This window comes from Littorina saxatilis, linkage group LG2 (genome assembly GCF_037325665.1).
Source record: "Littorina saxatilis isolate snail1 linkage group LG2, US_GU_Lsax_2.0, whole genome shotgun sequence".
Lineage (NCBI taxonomy): Eukaryota > Metazoa > Mollusca > Gastropoda > Littorinimorpha > Littorinidae > Littorina > Littorina saxatilis.
In genome coordinates, this window is record NC_090246.1 from 34,976,675 (window position 1) to 35,002,207 (window position 25,533).

At 38.9% G+C, this 25,533-nt stretch overlaps 1 protein-coding gene across 1 annotated transcript in view; it reads left to right on the plus strand.

The window, feature by feature from the left end:
* Positions 1 to 25,533, plus strand: part of LOC138952780 (uncharacterized) — a 219,007-nt gene that overhangs the window by 146,546 nt on the left and 46,928 nt on the right. The window contains exons 63-70 of the mRNA XM_070324514.1: positions 2,694 to 2,894; positions 5,806 to 5,919; positions 9,452 to 9,523; positions 11,626 to 11,775; positions 13,640 to 13,720; positions 17,291 to 17,767; positions 20,831 to 21,772; positions 23,664 to 23,789. Of these exons, the coding sequence (XP_070180615.1) occupies positions 2,694 to 2,894; positions 5,806 to 5,919; positions 9,452 to 9,523; positions 11,626 to 11,775; positions 13,640 to 13,720; positions 17,291 to 17,767; positions 20,831 to 21,772; positions 23,664 to 23,789 (2,163 nt within the window). The remainder of the gene's footprint in view (positions 1 to 2,693; positions 2,895 to 5,805; positions 5,920 to 9,451; positions 9,524 to 11,625; positions 11,776 to 13,639; positions 13,721 to 17,290; positions 17,768 to 20,830; positions 21,773 to 23,663; positions 23,790 to 25,533) is intronic.

Genomic DNA, 25,533 nt, shown 5'->3' on the forward strand with positions numbered 1-25,533 from the left:
CCGAGAGTGTATGATAATTTTTGCACTTATAAACTGTTTAAAAATGATGTCTATATTACTTTTTTTTAACATCAAGCAAAAAAAGACACAAAAAAGACATGCTTAGTAGTTGTAGAATGGTTTCAGAACATTTTCTCTTGTCTGTCTTTTTCATCTTTGAAGGTATACTTGTTCTCTTTGGTTCTTAAATATATGCATGATAATACTCTTATTGCACTGTTTGATTACTTTGAAGACATTAAGATTCCTCAAATCAATGTACTGCTTTCATAACGAAAAATGCTTCCGAGAGTAGTTGCTACACTTGCTAAAGAAATTCTGTTCACTTTGTGTTGCGAATTTATTCATAATTTACAGAACAAGTTGTTGCTTGTATAGCATTTTATACTTATTTCTATTACTTATTTCAATTACTGTTTTTATTTCCTGCCTTTCGTACCAGCAGCACGAGGTAAAAAATGAGTATTCTTTTTGTTTTTACTGGTTTACTCCTGGAGCTTATTCGTATTTTCATTTCCATTCAGTAGTTTTAGGGAGTGTGCATTTAGAAACCTGCTTTCATCAAATTGCATTTTTCCATGCTGTATGTATCATAAGGATATGTACTGGCATGCATAGATATCCATTGTTTACAAAATCAGTCAATTTTCTGATCACTTAAGTAAGATTCCTAAGCCTCTTAAGGTTGAACAAGACGAGAGAGGAATAAAGGAGTACATTAGTACCTGCAACATGAGGACACCTCTCATGACAGGGCACCTTCTGTCTTTTTACATTTAGTCAAGTTTTGACTAAATGTTTTAACGTAGAGGGGGGAATCGAGACGAGGGTGTGGTGTATGTGTGTGTGTGCGTGCGTGTGTGTAGAGCGATTCAGACCAAACTACTGGACCGATCTTTATGAAATTTGACATGAGAGTTCCTGGGATTGATATCCCGGAACGTTTTTTTCCTTTTTTTTTATAAATGTCTTTGATGACGTCATATCCGGCTTTTTGTAAAAGTTGAGGCGGCACTGTCACACCCTCATTTTTCAATCAAATTGATTGAAATTTTGGCTAAGCAATCTTCGACGAAGGCCGGACTTCGGTATTGCATTTCAGCTTGGTGGCTTAAATATTAATTTACGACTTTGGTCATTAAAAATCTGAAAATTGAAAAAAAAAATAAAAAATTTATAAAACGATAAAAATTATGATCAAAATTAAATTTCCGAAATCGTTTTAAAAACTATTTCATCTTATTCCTTGTCGGTTCCTGATTGCAAAAACATATACATACAAAAACACGCTCACAAAGTTAAAACGAAGAGAGGTACAGTAAAGCGTGCTATGAAGCACAGCGCAATCGCTACCGCGCCAAACAGGCTCGTCACTTTCACTGCCTTTTGCACTAGCGGCGGACTACGTTCAGTTTCATTCTGTGAGTTCGACAGCTACTTGACTAAATGTTGTATTTTCGCCTTACGCGACTTGTTGTCTATTACCTTTACCAAGATGTACCTGTCTTATGAGGACACCTGCAATGTAGGACCATTAGGTTGGTCCTAGGGGTGTTCTTTCGTTGCAGGTATATGTACCACTGTAAAAGGAAATCTGAACTTAGTTATGGCTATTGCCATACTTTCTTGCAAACAGACCATGAGTAGTCCATAAACATCCCCATCCACTGTTTTGTTTGTGTCGCTTCATTGTAACCCCATGTCTTGTGGTTGTCTGGATGGTTCATTCTGATTTGTCATGGCTGTCTCATGTGTTCAGTAACAGCAGACTCCTTTGTTCCTTGTTTGTCTCAATTGCCATGTGTGGGCACAAAACACATCATATGTTACTCTCATGAACGATCATGCTGACTAACAATCATGCAGATCATCCTTTGAGTTCAGTGTAGTCATTGACTTGTATCATCTCGATTTCAATCTTTGTATGTTTGTTAGTGACATCTGTAACGCAATGCTTCGAAGAGGTGTTGCTGAAATTGCAAATTCATTGTGTCAGATTTGATCTTTAACTCTGCCACTGCGATTAGACTCTTTTTGATGTTGAAGATACCATTTGAGCGCATTTGCTTATTTGATAAATTGTCAAAGAAGTTCATAACTGAAAAGGATGAGAGTTTGCATATGTATTTGAATGTGGAGTCTCCTTTGTTTTGGTTTTGTGTAAACCAGTTATTATGTTAAGCCTTTGCACTGTCTGTTCACCCCTTTTTTGCCCAATTAATTAATTTCAGTAAAACTGTAAAGCAATCATGTAACATATTACATGAAACATTTCTTCCATTGTCTTTTGTCACATTTGTTCTTTTCTGGTATGGCCAGAAGGCATGACATTGTATGTGGAGGGATTGCCAGTGAAATTGTCAACATGTAAACATTCTACTGAGATTGAAACAGGACACAGCTATAAACTGTTTCAGTTAATACTTTCTCTGTTCTTTGCTGGGCTATGAGCCTATGTTGATAAATACAGTCAACAACTATTACTTCAGAAATAACTAAAATTGGGGGCTTTTTCATTTTTGAATATTTTAACATGTATTTCTGAGTTTAAGTCATCAGGTCCTGCTTTCTCATTAGTGGAATGTTGACAATGACTGGCACATCCTGTCGAGTTGTCCCAAGCTGAATGTACCATGTAAGACAGTGCATGAACCAAGGCTTTATACCTCCCCCTCTCTTGGACACTGTACCAGTTTCATCCTCCCGGCCTGAATCCATTGTGGAAGAGGCCTTTTCGATGGAGGTGAACCAGCGACGGCCAATGGCCAAAGTTGAGAGTCCAACAACAACGGTTTCTGATGAAGCAGCTCTGCGGAAACGAGAAGCGTTTGTCAGCCTTGCAGAAGAGATGGAACGGTTAGCAGAGGCGCGAGATCCTCAGCAGAGCAGGGGAGGTACTATCTGCACACAGATTGCATGATGGACGATTTTTAATTTGCAGTCCATGTTGTCTTGCTGTGGCTAACCAGCATCACTCTGTTCTTTTGTGTCTACCCCAACACAGCATGGATGTTGTATTGTTGTAATATTTTACGTTATTCTTGTAATTTTTACTTACCACAATTTAAAAAAAATCTTTTTCATTGTTTGGTTTTTGTTTGTTTAATATTTCATTGTTTTTAATAATCTTGGTTTATCTTTAATGCCTATGATAATCTTGGTTTTTCCTGATGTTTTTAATAATCTTGGTTATTCTTTCATTCAACAGAATTTACCCCCATACCCCTTCCATACTAACAGCATTGAATGTGCATGGTTGACATAGTGACCAATGTCAAAATGACAAATGTTCTGCACTTTTTATATGTTTTTGTTTATTTTTCTCCACACTAACAAACATTTTTTCCAAAAAGCTAACAGATAAGAAAGACTGGAGGATATTTCTGAGACACAGTTTACCAAATATATCTTGTTTTTTAACTGTAGCCTGAAATAGAAGACATTTTCAGACATTTGTTATTTGCAGTTTTAATAATATAAGGGCATTTTAGATGCCTTACTCGAGGTAGCTTATTAACAGCCACCCACGACAAGTGGAAATTCTTTATTCATCTGGGCGGGGGATGGTCACATCTGAATTAGCTTACCCAGGCAAGGATTTCAGCACTTATTTTTTATGAAGATGGGAGAAGGACTTGTTCCCAGTCAGTTCAAATAAAAAATGATGTTTTTTTTTTAATGTCTGTAGCATTATTTTTAAGTTGATGGTTGACACCTAACAGATTTTAGTTTGTTGCAATTGTGTTTTATTACCTCTTACTTTGATTGAAATTTGCTAACATTTTCACTGGCCAAAGCATAGTCATTCACGGATATGTTTCCCCCCTTATTCCTTTATGGTGTTGCACACCAAGTTGTGCTTCTATTCTTGGGTTTTGATTTCTTCTTGTTTTCTTTCCAATTTTTCTTTTTACTGTGATTACTTTTGTATATTGTGCACAACGCATGAAATATGACTGGCAACATATATCTGTTTGTACCCTGAATACTTAGATCTAGGGTGGACTGTTGTGCATCCCCCACTTGGAATTAAGTGTTGTATTTTTGTGATCTGAGTTAATTTTGTGTAAACCGGCACGGTTGGCCTAGTGGTAAGGCGTCCGCCCCGTGATCGGGAGGTCGTGGGTTCGAACCCCGGCCGGGTCATACCTAAGACTTTAAAATTGGCAATCTAGTGGCTGCTCCGCCTGGCGTCTGGCATTGTGGGGTTAGTGCTAGGACTGGTTGGTCCGGTGTCAGAATAATGTGACTGGGTGAGACATGAAGCCTGTGCTGCGACTTCTGTCTTGTGTGTGGCGCACGTTATTTGTCAAAGCAGCACCGCCCTGATATGGCCCTTCGTGGTCGGCTGGGCGTTAAGCAAAAAATAAAAATCACAAACAATTTTGTGTAAGAGATGTGTGTTTTTAAGTTAATTTTGTTGTGACCCCTCTTCCAGCTTAGTGTTGCATGTAAATACTGTTTTTGGGTGAGTTAAAGTAGAAAATCTGAGAATTAATTACAACAGGTTTTCTAATGTGAATAAGACAATGTTCGGAAATGTAAATTCTGTCAGGATGTTTCAGGGGTGAGGCAGAGTTAGCGCCCCAAATGGTGAGGCAGAAATGCATGATAATGACTGGGCTTTTACCTCAAGTGACCTCAAGCCAAATGGCATCAACTAAAACATGTCATCACTGTAGGGCATCGATTATTGCCACAACGATAATCGGCAGCGAATCGTGACTCCGATGTGTATATTTTTTAAAGAAAAGGGTGTCATTATTATTAACTAATTAAGCGCACACAGCATAACATACACCGAGTTCTTCATCACGATCACAGGTAAAAGCCACAGTCAGCATTGTGCAATTCCGCCTTATGCTGTGGCGATAACTATGCGTCACTGCTTGAAAATCCTGACAAAAGTTACTTCAGGAAAATGTCTATTCATAGGCATCTACGATTCTCACTATACGCATCAGAAAGTTGGAAGGAGGGGAACAGACTAGGTAAAGAGCATACCTGTTATGGTTTTTAACTGTCTTGCAAGGTGTGCTCAGTGTTCACAGGTAAAATGAGATTTTTCCAGCAATAGTGCATGGTTTGCCATTATGTCATTGGAGGGATACAAAATCTGGATTTAAAAAATAACAGCAGTGGCCGATTGCTAGTTAAACCTTCAGCTTTTATTTTTCAAAATAACACAGCTGATGTGAAGAGTATTAGTAATGTTGGTTTTGTGAACTCGGTTAGAAGCAGAAATGATTAGTTAAATCCACCAAAGTTTTTAGTTTTAGAAATAGTACAGAAAATGTGAAGAGTGTTTGTTAGTGTGTTGAGGAAGGTTGTGGTAGGGGAGATGGATGTAGGGGAAGGGAGAACTATATAAACAACAGTTTAGTGCTCTGAAGGAAGTAGTTTGAAAAGACCTGGCTGTGCAGAAATAGGAAGCAGATGTGGAAACTTGCCTGTTAAAATGTACTGTATACCACAATAGCTTGTGGCACCTGCACTAACATAGAATTTGCAAGATGAGTGTTGTGGCTTTACTGGTTCATGTTGATAGCATAGAAGTTTCTGTTCTTATTCTTATAATGCAGTATACATATGTTTAAGCTGCTTTTTTGGTATTATACTTGTTAATTTTAGTGTTATTCCTTTTTTCATTGTTGTTGGTTTTTAAAAATAAATAAATGTAAAGTTTTCAGTGAACAGATTGTAAGGTATATAATAGATGAAATATTTCTTGCAAGCAGTTTCTGAGTGTTTATTTATGTGAAACTATGCGTCATAACAATGTATGTACTCATGAATTCACCCCAGAATCTGAAGAACGAGACAGTGTGAAAGAAGAAGAAATCAGTTGGTCAGCAAAGACAAGCCCAGACGAAGTCATCGCACAGCAACTTCAGCAAGCGTTCAGTGCAAAAGAGACAGGTACTTACAGTGTGGTGTACACTGCATGTGATGCTGTGTTTGTAATGCTGTCATAATCAGGACCTTGTTTGACATTTTCTTATCATCATCAATCTGTGTATAATCCAAAACCCACATGTGGCATGTCCCTTTTTTGTTGGAGTTTTGTTTTGTATAGTTGAATAGCTGTGTAACATTTCAGTTGAGTAACAGTTGTCGGTGTACTTTATTGCTCTTGGTGAGTCTTATTCTTTATTCTGTAAATAAGCATGTGACTTACCTGTACATGTTTGCTCCCCAGCATGTCGTAAGAGGCGACTAACGGATTTTGTTTCTCCTTTTACCCTTGTTAAGTGTTTCTTGTATAGAATATAGTCAATGTTTGTAAAGATTTTAGTCAAGCAGTATGTAAGAAATGTTAAGTCCTTTGTACTGGAAACTTGCATTCTCCCAGTAAGGTCATATATTGTACTACGTTGCAAGCCCCTGGAGCAATTTTTTTATTAGTGCTTTTGTGAACAAGAAACAGTTGACAAGTGGCTCTATCCCATCTCCCCTCTTCCCCTGCCGCGATATAACCTTCGTGGTTGAAAACGACGTTAAACACCAAATAAAGAAAGAAAGTACATGTTTTCACCCAAATGTGACCATGTAACAGTCACCCATTAACGTCTTTTTCCTGTTCCCCCCGCCTGACACATTTAATGTGGGTAATATTATGTTTGTACTCATCATTTCTCCAGTTTCTTCAACAATTTTTGCGTGGAGAATTAAAAAGTTCAAGGTTTTCAAACATTACATAATGCTATGAGCTTTTTTTTTTTTTAACTGTTTTGAAAAACACTGTTTTTCATTAAAAATCTGATTTTGTTTAGGTTTATTTTTTTGTTGCAACAGTTTGCATGAACCGTTTGGACCAGTTAAGAATAAAAATGTACTGTTCATTTTTTTTCTCATTTTTGTGAACATCTAGTTATCACCTTTACATGATGGATTTGGAAATGAACATTTCTGGAACTTGAAATTTTTTTTATAAAAATACTTTTCTTGAAACATCTTTTTAACTGTAGCCACCTAACATCTACAGTCTATAACTATTATAATGATATCCCTGTGCTGTGTTTTGTTTTAATCTTTATTTATGTTCATTACTCTTTTTTGCATGATCATTGTGGTACATGTAAATAACACACATTTGTCAGTGTTAAGTCCATCTATTAACATTTTGATGTTTACCCAAATATTACATGACTGTTGTGAAGTGTATTTTTCATCTACTCATTGCTTTCTCTGGAATTTTTACACTTCTGTTTTGTAATTATTTCATTCAGTTCGTACATATTACCTGATAGTCTGGACCGAGAAAATATTGAATGTAAGTGTTTTGGTTTTTTTAACCATTTAGGTCTTTTTCTCCTTACAGCTTATTGTGCATCCGTAATCTTGATTGTTTTCATGTAGAAGAAAGAAAGAGAGAGGGGGCAGGGTTCGTACAGGTCATGGAAAACCTGGAAAGTCATGGAATTTGATTTTTAATTTTCCAGGCCTGGAAAGTCATGGAATTTCAATTCAAGTCATGGAAAGTCATGGAATTTAAAAAAAATATAAAAAAATTAAAAAATTAGCCTTTAGCACGCCAGCGGCGATTTTTGTTGCCCAGCCATTCCTCCCCCCCCTTTGCCAGCCAGCAGCGATTTGCGTCGCCAGCACAAGGCTTGTTCGTATGACCAACTTCTCGTTCATATTTGCATACGAGAGTAACGGTATTTTTAACGGCACTTGACCCAAAGCGAGGCTCACTTCCTTCCGTTATCTCGTCGTGTCGTCTGCGCTGCATTTGAGTTGGTTTCGTCGAAGTTTTCTGCTTTTGTTTTTGCATCGATAAAGTACTTTAGCGCTTCGACAAGCAAGATGGAGGATGATGAGTTTGAAACTTTCTTTCGAGTTGTTTCTTGACAACAAAAAGTATGCGGAATTGGAACGAATTACCGAGGAAGATCTTCGCAATGAACTGTGTATCGCGGTGAAAAAAATGACAGTTCGTCAAGTCACAGTGACGGTTACAAAACGGAATTTACGAAAGTGCAGATGGATACAAACAGTGGCTGGTCCAGTTTAGTGAAATGACAGGACCAGCAAACATTACCGATAATCTGACTGCGTAGCAAATGCTTGACTTGCTTGTCGAAGAGACACTGCGTAGAAACTGACTCAAATTCAGTGCAAAGCAAGCCAGTGTCAAAACTGGCAGCGATAAGACGTAAAAAGTTTGCGTGTTCGGAAATGGCGACCTGTGGATCTAGTCATGGAAAATGTTATTGAGGCTCATGGAAAGTCATGGAAAAGTCATGGAATTTTGTTTCTAAAAACCAGTGGGGACCCTGGGGGGGGAGCCAGATAGAAATTGTAAAGAGGGCCAATGTAGCTTAATCTGTACACATGCAGTCATTCCAGATAGAAGTATAACATGACCTTAACACTCATGCAGCAATACACACACACACGCACGCACGCACGCACGCACACACACACACACACACACACACACACACACTCACCACACACACACACACACACACACAGTAAACCCTTTCAATATATTGTCATATGGGGGAAGAAGACAACTCAACTGGGATGCTAATAATAATTTTATTACATTCAACTACATGTATCACTTAATGAAAAATGCTATTTTGTGGATAGGCTATTTGAATATTTTGGAGGCTTTGTGTTTTTTTCATGGTTAAGGGCATTTGCTAAATACTCCAGTGTGTTTGTTTTTGTTTTGTTTCTTTGTTGTTAGGGTTTAAATGCTGCGTATTTCAGAGGCATTTTTGTGTGATTTTGTTTTTGAGTCACTTGAGAAAAAGTGACTCTATGTAATCGGTCAGTGTTAGTCTGTCCGGCCGGCGACGGCCGGCCGTCCGTAGACACCACCTTAACGTTGGACTTTTCTCGGAAACTATCAAAGCGATCGGGCTCATATTTTGTTTAGTCGTGACCTCCAATGACCTCTACACTTTAACGATGGTTTCGTTGACCTTTGACCTTTTTCAAGGTCACAGGTCAGCGTCAAAGGAAAAATTAGACATTTTATATCTTTGACAAAGTTCATCGGATGTGATTGAAACTTTGTAGGATTATTCTTTACATCAAAGTATTTACATCTGTAGCCTTTTACGAACGTTATCAGAAAAACAAGGGAGATAACTAGCCTTTTCTGTTCGGCAACACACAACTTAACGTTGGGCTTTTCTCGGAAACTATAAAAGTGACCGGGCTCAAATTTTATGTGAACGTGACTCATTGTGTTGTGAATAGCAATTTCTTCCTGTCCATCTGATGCCTCATATAATATTCAGAACTGCGAAAGTGACTCGATCGAGCGTTTGCTCTTCTTGTTGTTTCTTTGTTTGGTGTGTATGGTGTGATGTTTGTTTGGTTTATTTGTTTCTTTGTTTGTTTGTTTGCTGATTGAGATTTGGTTATTTGCTTGGCTTTTGCTGTGCTGTCCCTGACAATATTATTGCATGCTGATTGGTGCTTCTTGCAGAACGCCGGACCGTCGAGGACGAAGAAGTAGTACATACCCCTCCCCCAAGCCCGACAGAAAAATATTCTGAAGGTACAGATGTCTTCACAAACTCTTGACTCTTCTTTGTTGCACAAGTGTAGCTCACAGTTTGCTTGCCTTTCTTTCTTTAGACATCAGATGATACCAGAACATCTTTGATCACTGCTCTGATGTTGTGGTTGAACATAGGATTGTGTGGATTGCTGCAATCATTGTTTGCATTTCTTATGTGTTGGCTAGTTTTTGTGTGATTTTTTGTTTTGTTTTGTTTGAGTGTTTTTTGTTTTGTTGTATTACTGTTTGCGTTTTTCTTTGCCATCTCCAACCTACTGTTGTCTCAAAATATTCTTTTTTGACACTGTTTGATATGTGTTCTTCTTTGACACTGTTTGATATGTGTTCTTGTTTGCAAACTAAATAAACAGAATAGCAGTGTTTATGCTTTCAGAGGAATATATTAGTTTCTAATAGTGAATTTTTAGGGAATTCTCTGTAGCTAGGTGTCTTTGGAGGCTCACTGAGATGCAGTTATCATGACAACTAATATTCCTTATGCATAGCAATTATGTACTTTGTGGGAAGACCTAGGTACATGTATTCCACACACACATTTTTCTGTTTTCTCATCAACCAAAATATGCACACACAACTACATGAGAGAAAAACATTGGATAGACTTATATCCACATTTAGCAGAAAAGCATAAGTATTCCCACACACACAAATCTACCGGGAAATTGTTTTCTCATCTGTCAGAAAGTATGCACAGATTTACATGAAGAAAACAAAAGCCCCAATATGCTTCTCACAGCTTAGTCTAAGCAAAGAGCTTGTCCGTACAAGCTCTTTTGTCTTAGTAAGTCTGTGGTAGAGTGTTTTTGATAGGAGTTGGTAGCTAGCTGCAACCTGACATTCAGTTGTCATTGAAAGCAGTGTGGCTGGGATGGAATGTTGTGTAGGAAGTTTAGAGTGTGGTGCCTGTGTGAAATACAGCTCACAGATGCCCCCACATTACCCCTTTCTGCTCTCCCGCACACTGGCTGTTGAGCTACTGCTAGTGCGGGGCACATGTTGCCAAAAGTTGGCACCAACTGTCAGTGTGTTCGGAGACTCTGTGGAGAGGAGCAGTGTTGTACATTTCTTTTCCAAAGTGTGTTGTGTTTTTATATATTGTGAAGACATTCCAGACAACATTCCTTGTTTAAAATTTGTAAGTAGAGTAACTTTGATTTATTCAATATTCTGTCTAAAAAAGTGGGTTTGCCCTGACTTAATGTTTCCATATTGTGTTTATAGTGACTTGTTTAGTTTCATGACCTTGACATTAGACTTAGTCAGTTGAAAAGAGTTCAGAAACATATAAGCTTAGTTTTCAACTGGCTTGTTTTCTTTTCCTTGGGAAGAGTTAGTAGTGTTAGTTGAAGAAAAAAAGACTAGAAGATTCTGCCCTGTATATGTTAGAGAGTTCAGTATATAGGTTACAGTTTCATTGTGTGTTTGTCGTATATGTGTGTTCTGATGTGTATGCACTTGTTGTTTTACTTCGCCTGACGGCTGCATCCCATTGCAATATATTCCTGTGTTTGTGTAAACCCTTCAAATTTTCAACATGTGCTGTGCTAAATATGCCCGTGCATGTGTCAATAAAAAAATTCTGGGACAGTAATAACATGTCTCTATGTTTTAAAGTGTTTATGTTATATATTGAATGCAGTGTGTGATTTGGGTATGGCCAGAGAGCTAAACCTAGAAAAACAACCAGATGCAAGCTTACTGATATTGTTGCTTGAAGGGAATCTAGGACTTACACCCTTTCATACAAGTGTGGTGTTAATGGACCTCGAGCAATTTGCTGGTTTGAATTGACAGATTATTGAATGCAGTGCTTGCATACTTCCAAACATTTCATTTCATCATTCATGTATGCAGGTTTGTGAAGCAGCATCAAGTTCACGAACTTTCACTGGGTTTTCATCATTGCCATTCTTTTATTTGCTGATCATGGATTTTCATTGCTGAACCGGTCAAATCCTATGTAACTCAACTGAGGGTGTACATGCTTGTTCATACATATATGCTGCATTTTATGGTGTTATTGGTTGGATGCATGCTTCATGCTGTCTGCCCCTTTCTGTCTGGCATGCGGCTTACAGAGGAATACGAGGAGGAGAGAACAGAAGAATTCACAGAGGTTGTAGAGACGTTCCAAACGTCAGATGACGGAGGCAAAACATGGAAAAAGTATAAGAAAATCACTAGAATCGGTCCCGAGGGCACCTCTGAAAACATTGAGCTCATCGAAGGTACTTTCTGTTGTACGCCGTGATTCAAACATCCCAAGATTATGGCTTTCAGTGTCACATACTTTTTGGTTTTTACTCTTTCGACTCATTTTTCTTTTTCTTAGCTCTTTTTTATGTGGTGCCTTATTATCTTTGTGATTTAATTTCAGCTTCTGTTTTCACAAGACAAAGGTTTCTTTCTTCATCTCATTAACCATTTTACACGGTTACCCTGGCACTTTATCTTTTTACAGTTTCTGTCTATATATGAGAGGACTAGTCTGCTTCCAGAAGGATGTCAACTGACACATTCGTTAATCTTAGAAACTATTAATGCTTTTGGTTTTTCTTGCTGTCTTTTTGTCATTCTTCATCATTTTTCCTTTCTGGGTTGAAATCTCTTACACGCCACTGACAGTGGCATTTCTGTGCACTGAGGGACAGGATTTTGCACACTGTGCGTGTGTGTGCGTGCGTTCATGTGTGTGTGTGTTGTTTGATGTATTTCACTCCGTTCCTTCCATTGTAAATATTTGTGTTGGATGCACAGTGAGACGAAATTTGCACTGTAATCATTAATTACCATTCCTCTGATCTTTCTATTCGCCCTTCGTCCTCTCATTTTGTTTTCATCCTGATTGATTTGTTCATATAAAACTAATTGCATGAGTGGTAAAAGTAATCAAGGTTACTTTTTGTGTTCACTTGGTGGACATCTTCTCAATCTTGTTCTATTCCCACTCTGTCCATTTTCTGTTTCTTTCCTTTAGTTTTTCATAAGCTGCAATTAACAACAAAGGATCGAAGAACTTTTTTTTCAGATCTTGGTGTGTTTTTTATTCAAACATTTGTACATTTTTCACCCTCCCAATCACTCAGTGATGAGTTCAATTTGTCATATTGATATATATAACAAACTTATGTTCACATTAACACTTGTAATTTCAGATTTGATTTCATCTTTGTCTTTTTTGTTGGTCGCATTATTGCCCAAGTAATTGAATGTACATGTATTAGTAAATCAGGAACAAAGGAACCAGATGGGCCATGTGGTTGCACTTGAGTGGTTGACTTTTTTCAGTTTGTTATCAAGCAAATCCACCCAATGCACACATGTTTATTGTTGCGTGAGTGTGATGCAGTTTGTCAATAGTTATTGACATTTGCAGGTGCAAGATACTGATTATAAAGTAAATAGTTGTAAAAGTCCAGTGAAGAGATATACTATTTGATATGTTTAACTGTAATCTCATGAAGAAATTTACTATTTTAATATGACAGTTCATGTGAGTAAACCAGACAAAAGCTAAATCACGTATCACTTTTATTTACTAAGGAAAGCTGCTTAAATTATAAGAAGAAAAAACATGATAGCAGTAACTATAACACTGAAGGTCTTGTAGTTGTCAGGATTTGAATAAACGATTTTTTTAAGAATAAAGTGAGCAGGTGTCTATCAGGGAAAAAAGACATGCACCAAGATTCCTTCTGGAATCCATGTGACATTTACCCGATGCTCCCCAGCATGTCGTATTAGAGGCGACTAACGGATTTTGTTTCTCCTTTTACCCTTGTTAAGTGTTTCTTGTGTAGAATATAGTCAATTTTTGTAAAGATTTTAGTCAAGCAGTATGTAAGAAATGTTAAGTCCTTTGTACTGGAAACTTGCATTCTCCCAGTAAGGTAATATATTGTACTACGTTGCAAGCCCCTGGAGCAAATTTTTGATTAGTGCTTTTGTGAACAAGAAACAATTGACAAGTGGCTCTATCCCATCTCTCCCCCTTTCCCCGTCGCGATATAACCTTCGTGGTTGAAAACGACGTTAAACACCAAATAAAGAAAGAATCCATGTGACTAATGCTATTAATTTTATGTTTTGCAGGCGAACCGGCAGCTACAGGTACCAGTTTCGCAGCAGAAGCAGCATCTCGCCTTGCTTCGGATACTGACTACACCGACCAGGGTGTGTAGCAGCCCCCACTTTTAAATGTATTTCAGTGTCCACCCCCTTCGCCCATCCATTCAGTGTGCAACATCGATATCTCTTCATCTCCTGTCACTGTCTTCATGTACTGAGAATTTCACATGTATCCAGGAACTCTAGTATTTTGAGATGTTAGCGAAACGAAGTTAAGGAGACTGTGGTGGTAGTGTTCAAGAAAAGATGATGCCATTGGATTATGGTCCATGGGCTGATCCCTGAAGTAAATTACATTTGGAATCTGTTGTCAGATGTGTTGAACTGATCTTTAAGGTCCTAGATCCTACCTACATTTACAAAAGTATTTGTAAAGAAAAGATAGGACCCAAGGGTGTGTGGACTTAAGGGAAAAAACAGTAGAAATTGCATTGCATTTCTGTGTTGTATTGTAGTTGTTAAGTTTGTAGTTCTTGTTAAATAAGGCTGCCGTTGTTGACAGTTTTAGCTCAATATTTTGTTTAAAGCACTTAGGTTGTTATTTCATATATGACTTAATTTTCATGCTGCAGTTTATTTTATCTTTGCATGTTTCAGTTTTTTTAAATTTATTTCTCGTGTAGTTCAGCAGATATACATGACAGTTAAATCAGTTAGCTTTTTCTTACATTTTCTTGTTGATCAATTTGTTTATTCTGCTTAACGCTCATTTTTCCTTGTGTGCAATTTTAAGCTTTTGAAATATATTTACTTCTTGTGCCGCTAGTCTGTGTAGTCTGTTTTCAGCACTTTAACTGGCTATTTTTCCTGTGTATTTATTCTTGGTTTGTACATATTCTCATTGGAGACACATTCTTTTTAATTCTTACACAAAGGGGTTTTTTTCAGTCAGGAAAATATTTAATATTTGACCTCTACCATGTCATCTTTTCATTTCAAGGATTTCATACTTTCATAGCCATCTCTTTTCATCATTCAGTTTCATGATTTCGTTTTAGTGCATGAAACTTACAGTTGTCAAAAGAGAATTGTAAACCAAATGACAGAAAACGCCATACATATTTTTCACATTTTGGCTTGATTTCAACGTTTTTGTTAATGTTTTACGTTTTACTTAACTGAATTGAAGAGTTCACACCTTGGTTAAGAAAAATACTTCTTAATTGGGCATGGGACCTTGTCAACTTAGTGGCTAAAGTATGATTTCTTTTGAAAGCTTGTGTGCTGGTCAAGTCCAACAGCGACAACAACAAAAAAGAATCAGAATCTATACTGCAACTGGTCATTTTTCTACATGTTTCAGTGTATATGAGCTTTTTGCATGAGCTTTTTCATCTTCTTTTTCTGTTGCTTAAAAATGATTTATTTCTTTGGCTTTATTTATGACAGTTGCACTGATAAAACAGTTAACAGTTTAGGTTGTTTATTTCAAAAATCTTTTCGCACTTTTTTGGAAACAAATTGGTTACAATGATTTGCCTGTATTAAAATGCAATTAAAAAAACTATCATTCATTCAGTTGAAAAATCTTCTTTTAATTTTAGCTCACTCAGTTTTCATTAACGTTGTTTTGCTGTTGTGGACTTTAAAACCAGCAAATGGGTTTTGATGGTCAAAGATTCTGTTGTATTGTGAATTGGTTGTGTTTCAATTTTGGTTGTGTTTATAAGCCATCATCAGTTGGACAGCTCAGCTACTTCTGTCACTGCTGTAGCCTGGAACATCAGTGCTTCCTTTCATTGAATTTTGGTTTGCAATAAAATCATTTACATTTACATCGCACTGCTTGCTTTGGGTTTCTTTTTTCCTTTTTCTCTCTTCAATTTCAGTCTGCATATTTGTGCCTTATTTCTTGGGGTGTCCTTTTCTGTTCTGAAGTCTAAACTAACAGAGAGATATCTTCTGACCTTTGTCCTGTGACATTTTGACCCATGACATGACGCTTATCTTAAAATCCGTTTCTGCGCTAGGGCGGGATACATTTATTTGACTAACCGGACACATTCACCATCCAAAAATTAATAAACCCCTAAATCACTTGGAGTTAAAAAAAAACACATTTTCTGTAGAAATAGTGCAAAGCTTACACCTCGGTCAAAACTCAAGCAGTAAATAGGAATAGCAGCAGTGTCTCAGAATATGCACGGTGCTGGATACATTTCAACAGCTGTTCAACTTCTGGTTTTGTCAGATGTGAGTAGTTTTGAGTTCTGTTTTGTTTTCTTGTTCAGCTAATGTGCTCTTTCTGTATTACTTGGAACATTGTTAACAAGCATGCAAGTGTGAACTGTAAAGGCATGCCACTGTACTTTTTTCTACCTTGGTTTATTGTGTTGCCAATAAAGTTTCAGTAATTTTAATACAAAGGTGTCGTTTATTTGTTCATGTGCAGTGTATCTAGATTTCTGTTTTATGTACTTGCTGTGTTTATTTTTCAATGTTGGATTTTAAGTTGGGGAAAAAAAAAATTAAAATAATTACCTCCTAGGAGCCCATTTTGTATCATCAATAAACTTCTTTGAGTTATACATCTGCGTGCACATGTTCCAAATTGCGAGATTAATGGTTATAATTCTATGGTATCTTAGAGGCAAAGTATGACGCTGTTACCAAACAACTCCCGACACCAAAGGACATTCAAAATAAACAATATTCTACTAATACCTTAGATTTAGCACTGTTTATAGAACAACTTATCTTTGCTTTCTTAACAATATACTTATACTCTTATATATTCTTATACTCCTTGTGTTCATGTATACTGCTTGAACATAACTTTTTCAAAGTGTACAGTCATCAACTTTTTATTTCTTGGAGACGAGGTACATTTCTTCTGTACCTGGCAAGCTGTATATGCTATTTACTGCGCTTGCAAACGGCACATCATGCACTGCTTCTGCTTTTGAAGATCTGTAAGCCGAAGTAATAAGCACATATGTCGGTCTTAACTTAACTGCAGTTGCATTTGCTACAAGCTTTTTGCTTCAGCGAAGCAATCTTCTGCCGTTGCTAGCTGCATTTATCAGTTGTAGGTTAGGTCAAATAGTTGCATAGATGTTGATCAATGATTACTTCTAGTGAAGTTTTCCAGCAGTACCAAAAGGTTAGATGATAGGCTAACTCTTTCCGTATGTGTTAAAACAACAAGATCACTGTATTTTGGTTTTATCTTGTTTTGAGAATTTTCTGTTTTTACAAGCCTTCAGTGTCCATCTGCATGCTTAAGAATTAGTTGTAAAGCTTCCCAGTAAGCGGCCAGTAGGCGTCGCTTTCCATTTGCCAAACTGTTGTAAATATCTGGTGTAGTCTATGCTTAGCTTTTCATACTGTTGCGAGTTGTAATTGTTAGTCCATAGAGCGTTCACAATTGATATGAGTGTTAGATGGTAGCGCTAATGTGAGGAAACTGTCATGGCTGCACTTGATTAGAGTGTGTTACTGTAGCCCTTTGAAGGGTTAAGATGCTCAGTAGTTATTTGAAGTGAGTATAAACAATAGTCCTTGAAATGTGGGCCATGAAGCAGGTCTGAATTGAGTCTAAACAGGCAGTACTCCCATTAATGTGAGAAAGACCTGGCCTTGCTGATTTTTGCTCCCCCATGATCCACTTTTCAGTGAGAGCGCAGGCCACACACTATGCCAGCGATGTGGACAGCAAGATCCTCTCGGCACGCTCAGAAGTGGCCTACAGCCACCCCCCTGGGCAGCGTGAAGAGGGGGGAACCCTGTCAAGCCAGATTCAGAGCCCCATGTCAGAGGGATCCTATCAGGAGGAACCCTCGCCGGTTCCGGAGCCCACCTTGCCGGAAGATTTCCACATGGAAGAAGAGCAGTACAGAGATCTGGAAAATAGGGGGTATGATCTGAGAGCGGAGTTAGGAGAGGAGGAGTTTGTTGACCGACGAGAGGAAACTGTCGCTGTTGTCAGTCACAAATTGTCGCGCGAGGAAACCCCTGAGCGAGAAGTCAGTTTCAAAGTCACCTTGGAGGATTATTCGCCGTCACGAGCGCCACAAGGCTTCCTCATCCCTGGAAAAGAGGAGGAGGAGGAAGAAGAGAAGCAAGGTCTGCCTGGCGAGATGCCGCAAGAAGGTACTGCAATATAAGCGAATTTGAGGTGGTCCTGGCCTTTCTGTACCAGTTTTGTTTGGTCTCATTCGGTATATAGCCTTCGCTCCATCATGTTTACTCCAGATGGTTTCTTTACAAAGGTGTCCATCTTTCAAAGCGGCGGTCTTGTCCAAGATCACTACTAAGCTAACTAATTTGATGTCAGTGTCTTATTTTCCCAGATTCTGTTGTGTGTAATCTCTGTTGGCCTTCACCACTGTTAACTCCTAATTCACTGGTGCTTATTTTATGTTCACACCTCGCTGAAAAACGTAATTTGGAAAAGTTATGATTTTGATTTTATGTGTGCATGGTTTTTGATTTTATGTTGCATGCAGTGTCACTAATTTTAATACGGCAAATAAGCCTTTCAATGTTTGCTAGTTAGTTTGATGTTGTCAGTAAACTTTGTTAGCAGATAGTTTTCATTTTGTTTGGTTACAAAACTGTCAGCATTCTTTTTTGTTCCCATGGAAACAGAACATTACAAGTTCAATTCTTATATCTCTTATTAGAGATTTTTTGTATCTTTTGATTCTACTTTAGGAGTGGAAAAAAAGTGCCATCTTCTGCATCTCCTACACATAAGTACAAAAGTTTCAGGTCGTTTAATAATTTGATAAAAAAATAACTTGTTCTATTCTCAAATGAGACACTGGAGAGATAGAAAGTAAACGGCGATGAATAAATGCTGACTGATAAAAAGATACTTACGATAACAGATACTTAAAGATTCTGTATGTATTCTGTGCTGTTGTCTCCGATTAGTTGCAAGAAGTGACAAGAAATTAGTAAATGTTAAGCATGTTAACCAGAAAATGTTAATAATTTTATCGGATACCAAACAAGAAAATGTTAATATTTTTTTCGGATACCAAGTTGCTTTTAGTTGTATACTCATAGGCATCTCTCATAGAAGACGCTTTATACGCAGAACACATTCCTATTCTTCGTGTGTGTTGGGTTAAAGGCCTTAATTCGCGAAAAGAAGGAGGAAGGAAAAATATCTTCACATTCGGTTTGACTTAATAACAAACATTACTAGTTTCGTAGAGGAAGAATCACGATGAAACGATGTCAAAAGGAAGAAGATGTAAGACTGCACAAAAAATCAGTAAGAACAAGATAGCCTCTGCTATATTGAGCTGATTAGCGAATTCCCATTTCTTAGAGAACATGGTTGAGAGGTTTAGGATTTAACGTAGAGAAAGGAAAGAACTAGTTGGATATGATCCTTGATTTTCTTTAATTATGTTTAGTAATTGTTCTGTCTTCAGATGTGCGTGATGTGATTTTATTTTCTTCCTTTGTGTATTTTGGTAACAAAAAGTTTGCTGTGAATCAACAGCTTTCTATGTGTTTTCTAATTTTTAATAATGCTTACTTTTTTTCACAAGTTTTTAAATAAATTTCACTGTTATTTGTGGCTCAGTCCCTTCTTTATTTTCATGTTTATTGTTCCCAGAATGTTTTCAGCTGAAGCAAAGCACCCATCACATACACCCAATTTTTTGTCATAAATTCACGCTGTCTGCTTTTGAATGAGCACAACACAATACTGAGAATGGGATGTACACAATGCTTGTTATGTATCCAGCACTGAGATAAAGGCTTCACAATGTAGAAGAGTATGTTATAGAATACCTGTATACGAGTAGTCACAGATTTGCGATAAAAGACAAGGTTCTCTCTGCTGCATCACACCATCGTATGGCCTCAGATCACACAATAAACACACATCCGACTCCTTAGATTGAAACCGAAAAGATACGTGGGGAAATGCAAAGATCTATAAGTCTTGGTGGAATGTTAATGGTTAAAATTCCTGCAAACCACTGTTTAAGACTTAGTATGAGTTGATTGCGACACTTTGCCTTACCTTCTTGTGGGATAAGCATACTTATCAGAACACGTTTTGTGTTAGGATTATCCACCGGAAGCGTTAAATGCCGAACTTAAAAGAAGTGTTGGTTTAAACAAAGCCAATTAGGTAGAAAACTGTGACAAAATCTTCCTTTTCATTGGAGATTTTGTAAAATACTATCATTCACAGTTAAATAATGGGATTGTTTCCAGAAACCTCGCCATTCTGGCACTGCCGTTCAGTGAACGTCATTAACAACTCCTTCGCTAACAGTTACTATCCTCAGACATGCATCATACAACCACACACACCAAACATTGACTGATTCTTTACAACATAAAAGCGAAGTGCGTCCATGTGCCGTCAAAATCTTGACTCGGTTCCTTTGAACAAGGTGTCAGAAGATGCTCTCATGCTTTTTCCCCGGTCTTTCACTCTGCTTGCTATTCTTGGCTAAAGTTTGGATTGGCGTGTTTGTGAAAATAACGTAGTATGGTGCGTTGAGTCTGTCTGGTCAAACTAGTTTTGTACTTCTAATCTATCAAAAACGAAAGTAGTATCCTACGATTCATAGTGGGAAAAAATAGTGCTACTGCTAGTTAGTCTTCATCTTGTCATATAGAGAGAATTGCATGCGAGGGTGAAAGGAGCGTAGACATGAAGTATGTCAGTACTCATAGCTAGCAAGACAAGCTGGAACATTTTGGTGATGACAGAAATTTGCATGCAAAAAAATAGCTCCTTTGCTTTTATCTCAACAATAGTCAGCTGACTTTTATCCAATCTATTACACACTGGTCATCTGCGGTGTGTATTTAACGCTTTGCGGTATACTCTTTTCTCACTAATCTTTTCTGTGGGCTTTAACTTTACCTGGTCCTGGTGCAGGATAAAACAAATTCTTAACACTCACGTAGACAGAGGATGCTAACTTTCCTACCCTCCTGCTAATCTTTATATGTATACTCGCTAACACAGTCTTCAATTTGTGTGCTGTGTGTGGGATTGTGGTATGGTGGCCGTGCTAACGGTTTTCTTGAAGTAGTGGTAGAAGAAAGACTGGGTCGTTCTCGGGCAGGCAGTGCACGCCTTCTTCAGCAGTGACAGAAGATGAGGAGCCAGGTCGAGAGTATCTCCGTTCCCCCTTGCCCTCATGCCTCCCTTCTGTCTCTTCCTTGCAGTTTTCGATTCCTCAGTCCCTGCCGGGCAGAGTGTCGTGGAAGAGACGCTGCCTGACGGGAAAAAAGTGACGTCTCGACAATTTCGATCGAGTCCCAGCCGAGGCGACATGGAGGAGGTGACCAGCGAGGGCCCTGAGAGAGACACCATGGACGTGAAGGAGGAGGACGAGGTCCTGCCTGACGGGACAGTCCACCACACACGCAGGGTGTCCCACCACAAGATAAAGCACGTCAAGCGCGCCTTGCATTCTCAGTCGGGCGAGGAAGAGATGTACGAGGCGGACGAACAGGTGCCCGGGTCGAGCAGGCAAGAGGTTCTGGAAATGTACGATCAGCCGCCCAAACTGATCCAGGATCACGAAGAGATCGAGCAGACGCTTCCGGACGGTACCAAGGTAAAAAAACACGTGGTGATGAACCGCATGGTCCACCTCATCAAGATGCACCACGAATCTTTCGACGAAGAGCACGGCAAGATAGAAGAGGACTATGAGATCGAGGAGGTGATCCCGGGCACAGAGTCGGCCTTCGTGGCGGGCGTGGACTCTGACTACGAAGAGGAGATGGAGCAGAAGCGTACCGCCAAGATGGCAAAGAAGGAGCAGGTCATGGACGACGGAACGGTCGTCACACAGGGAGCTATGACCACCGATACTACCACCAGAGTCCCGACCGAGTCCGGAGACGTCAAAGACATTAGAGAACACACCTCGGTGAAGGAGGAAAGAGCGAGTCCTTCCCCTACCCCCGTGTCGTACCAGCACGACTGGGACATGAACGGCAGCAGTGGCGGCGTGGACCTGAGCGGCAAGACACCTGTACAGACCACAGTCCGCACTGGTCAGTACGACGAGAAGACCAGCCAGGGCGTGGTGGAGTCCACTATGAACGTGGTGGAGGACATGATCGCCAAGGGACAGCTCGCGCCGGAGGACAATGAAGGTAAACTGACCCTCCGCCTTGCCCTTCCCTTGATACCTACCGGCCCGCTGACCCCTGCTGGTAGAGCGGGTCTTGTGGGGTGGTCATTCTACTGTAGCTAGCTAGTGCTGAGAGAGAGAGAGAAATGTTTATCGTCCTACTCTTTGCTTCTTTGAGGTGGGCTGTTCATAGAGCAGTCGTGTGAAGTGCTGAGAGTGAGTAGCAGGTAGCGTTACCATAGAGGTTGTAGCACTGTAGAAACACGATGAAGTCTATGCAGGTAAATAATGCCATGCTTGTTAACCGTAGAACTTCTGAGCTGTGGTTTTGCAGTTATTCGGTCTTCATGACCGCATTTTGATGTGGTTTGGAGTGGCAGCATTGATAAGCACACGCACGCTGGTAGGCAGAATTTCGCACCTCTAGTTGTTTGGAGAAGCGTCTTGTTAGCGATGCGATGTGGTAGATTCCTCTGGAATAACATGTTTCACACAGGTTTGGTTTTTCAACATAAAGAAATCGGCCACGAAGGCTTGCCAAAGATTTCGATTTTTGCGTTTAACTGCGCTTGCCATACGTAATACTTACACAGACTCGAAACTGCTTGATGTAGGGGGAACGCATTCAATGCTTAGTTTGTGCATGCTGCGAAATTAACTGTCATCAGCGATGGTATTTTCTTGGCGATCTAGAGTGTTCATCTTGTTTTCATGCTGTTGTGCAAGCTATGAGAGATAAAGGACAGCATTCGTTTCTCTTTTAGCTGACACCTTTGATAAATATTGCGTCGACTTGTGGAGCTCTGTGCTTTTACTGCTGTTCAAGAACAGCCGGGCTTTACTTATATTTCTTGCATGCTTACATTTAATAGAAAGCAAATACGACGTAACACCGAACTGCACTTAAAATCTCACAGGACATAACTTGATTCCAGACATATATACATCTTTAACAAAAAAATATTTTGTTTCTACAATAGCGCATGATGATATCTGTTCCATTTACTTTTCCACCTCGTACATTTGTATTACTGGTAACAGCACATTACTTTGCCTCTAAGTTTCTGTCAGTAGGCTACCGATCAAAATACTGGCTGCAGCTGATATAGATACATTTCAAATTATTATTGCTAAATAGAAGAATTCTGAAAATAACTCTGTTGGGTTTATAGGGGTTGTGAAAGGGTGAATACCCTTGCTTTTTCTTGGACTAGCGATGGGTGTGTTTCAATCACGTGGAGAGGAACACGTGTGAATTTGTTTGTCCTTAAAAAATCAGGGTAGGCTATTTACTCTTTCACGACTCATAAAAACCGAACATCGTCTATTGGTTGCATGGAAGAAAGAGTTTAAGGACTACAAGCAAGTTATTAAGCCCTTGAATGCGTGCGCACGGACACACACACACACACTCACACACACACTCACACACTCACACTGCATACATACTGCTACCGATATCCAAACATGGAAACGCATCCAGATTAGTGCGAAAGTGGAGCGATTGCTTGATAACAATAGCTGAAAAATAAAATAACTACTTGTATGTCGCACACGCACACACACACAAGGAGTCGCACATTCACATACATGCAGGTTTGTCTAACGCAGTTTTTGATGTACAAGGCATTTGAGCTGAAGCAGAATTACACATCGGACACTCGATTAAACAAGGAGAACACGGAAAGTAAACTGCGCAGCTAGCTTTGCTTACTGCGTCAGAGGCGCATTCATCCAAAATAAACCAGCAAAAGATATATATATATATAGGGAGAAAATCAACAACAAAACAAATAATTTAACACCTAAGCATAGACTAAGAGGAGATGGTTGCACGTGATAGTCGTAACTGTACACTTAAGACACTAATCCAAGGACAACCTGGAAATGACACAATGTCCACACACCTACAGCTCACGGCGCGGGAGGGAGAGTGACCAGCACCCCCGAGGTGCGTGAACTCAAGGACACGGGTCTGGTCAAGAGACCGGTCAAGAAGGTGACCTTCAGCACAGATGACCTTCTGCTGGGGTCACCAGGTGGGCAGCATGAGTCCAACACACTGACACTTCCCAATGTCGGGCTGTTTCTGTACTGATCCTGGTTGGAATGCTGGCATTTTATTCTCCTGTAGTATTTTTGTTCTGATTCATCTCTCGCATGACACGTAGAACTGGGTTCCTTGTCTCTTTAGTTCAGTCGCCAGGCTCCTGCCCGGGGCAATTTGCCGTGAACATTATTTTGCTGAGTAAAGGGTTGAGCTTTTTTACGGTTCTGTCTGGTACAGGTGCAAACAGAACTTTCTTGCCTGAAGTTTGTTTAACTCCTTCCAGTGGTTCTGGGACTTAGATTGGCTAGTTTTTGGTTCTGGTTACATCTGTGACTATTGCCGCATCACTTGTGCTGAATTTAGATTGCAAGCTTTCAGTTCTGGGGACTCGCTTACTACTTCAGTTAGGCGCTTGGCGGTCCAAATTAGTAGGTTGAGGGTCAAGTGACAAATTTACCTGATATCAATCTATATACTTTTGTTCAAAAGTAGTAACGCTCTCTGTTTGAGATAATGGACAAAAGTGCAATGGCATTGAAGCTTCTTTTTTTTACATTTAGTCAAGTTTTGACTAAATGTTTTAACGTAGAGGGGGGAATCGAGACGAGGGTCGTGGTGTATGTGCGTGTCTGTGTGTGTGTGTGTGTAGAGCGATTCAGACTAAACTACTGGACCGATCTTTATGAAATTTGACATGAGAGTTCCTGGGTATGATATCCCCATACGTTTTTTTCATTTTTTTGATAAATGTCTTTGATGACGTCATATCCGGCTTTTCGTGAAAGTTGAGGCGGCACTGTCACGCCCTCATTTTTCAACCAAATTGGTTGAAATTTTGGTCAAGTTATCTTCGACGAAGCCCGGACTTCGGTATTGCATTTCAGCTTGGTGGCTTAAAAATTAATTAATGACTTTGGTCATTAAAAATCTGAAAATTGTAAAAAAAATATTTTTTGTATAAAACGATCCAAATTTACGTTCATCTTATTCTCCATCATTTGCTGATTCCGAAAACATATAAATATGTTATATTTGGATTAAAAACAAGCTCTGAAAATTAAATATATAAAAATTATTATCAAAATTAATTTGCCGAAATCAATTTAAAAACACTTTCACCTTATTCCTTGTCGGTTCCTGATTCCAAAAACATATAGATATGATATGTTTGGATTAAAAACACGCTCAGAAAGTTAAAACGAAGAGAGGTACAGAAAAGTTTACTATCATTCTCAGCGCAACTACTACCCCGCTCTTCTTGTCAATGTCACTGCCTTTGCCGTGAGCAGTGGACTGACGATGCTACGAGTACATTGAATTGCGTTCAGTTTCATTCTGTGAGTTCGACAGCTACTTGACTAAATGTATTTTCGCCTTACGCGACTTGTTTTTCTTTTTTGTTTGTAAAAAATTTAACCTGTTTTCTTATGATTTTTTTTCTCTGTTTTAATAAGACCAGGTGTATTGATAATGTATAAACTTTGTTCAAAATGACAGATGTGTGATGTTTAACTCTTTATACTTAGTTTTTTCGAAAAATACATTTAAGGCTAACGATTACATTTTGGAATCGGGGTATTCTTTCGATTAAGGAATGATTCGAATGGTTTAGTTTAAAATCCTACCTGTAATTCTTGGAGCAATTCTTCTCTATTTTTATTGGGGATAAATATGCTTTCCATTCAGTACTGGTGCATGCTTTCTGCAATATTCTATTGGGAAAGTTTTTCGAC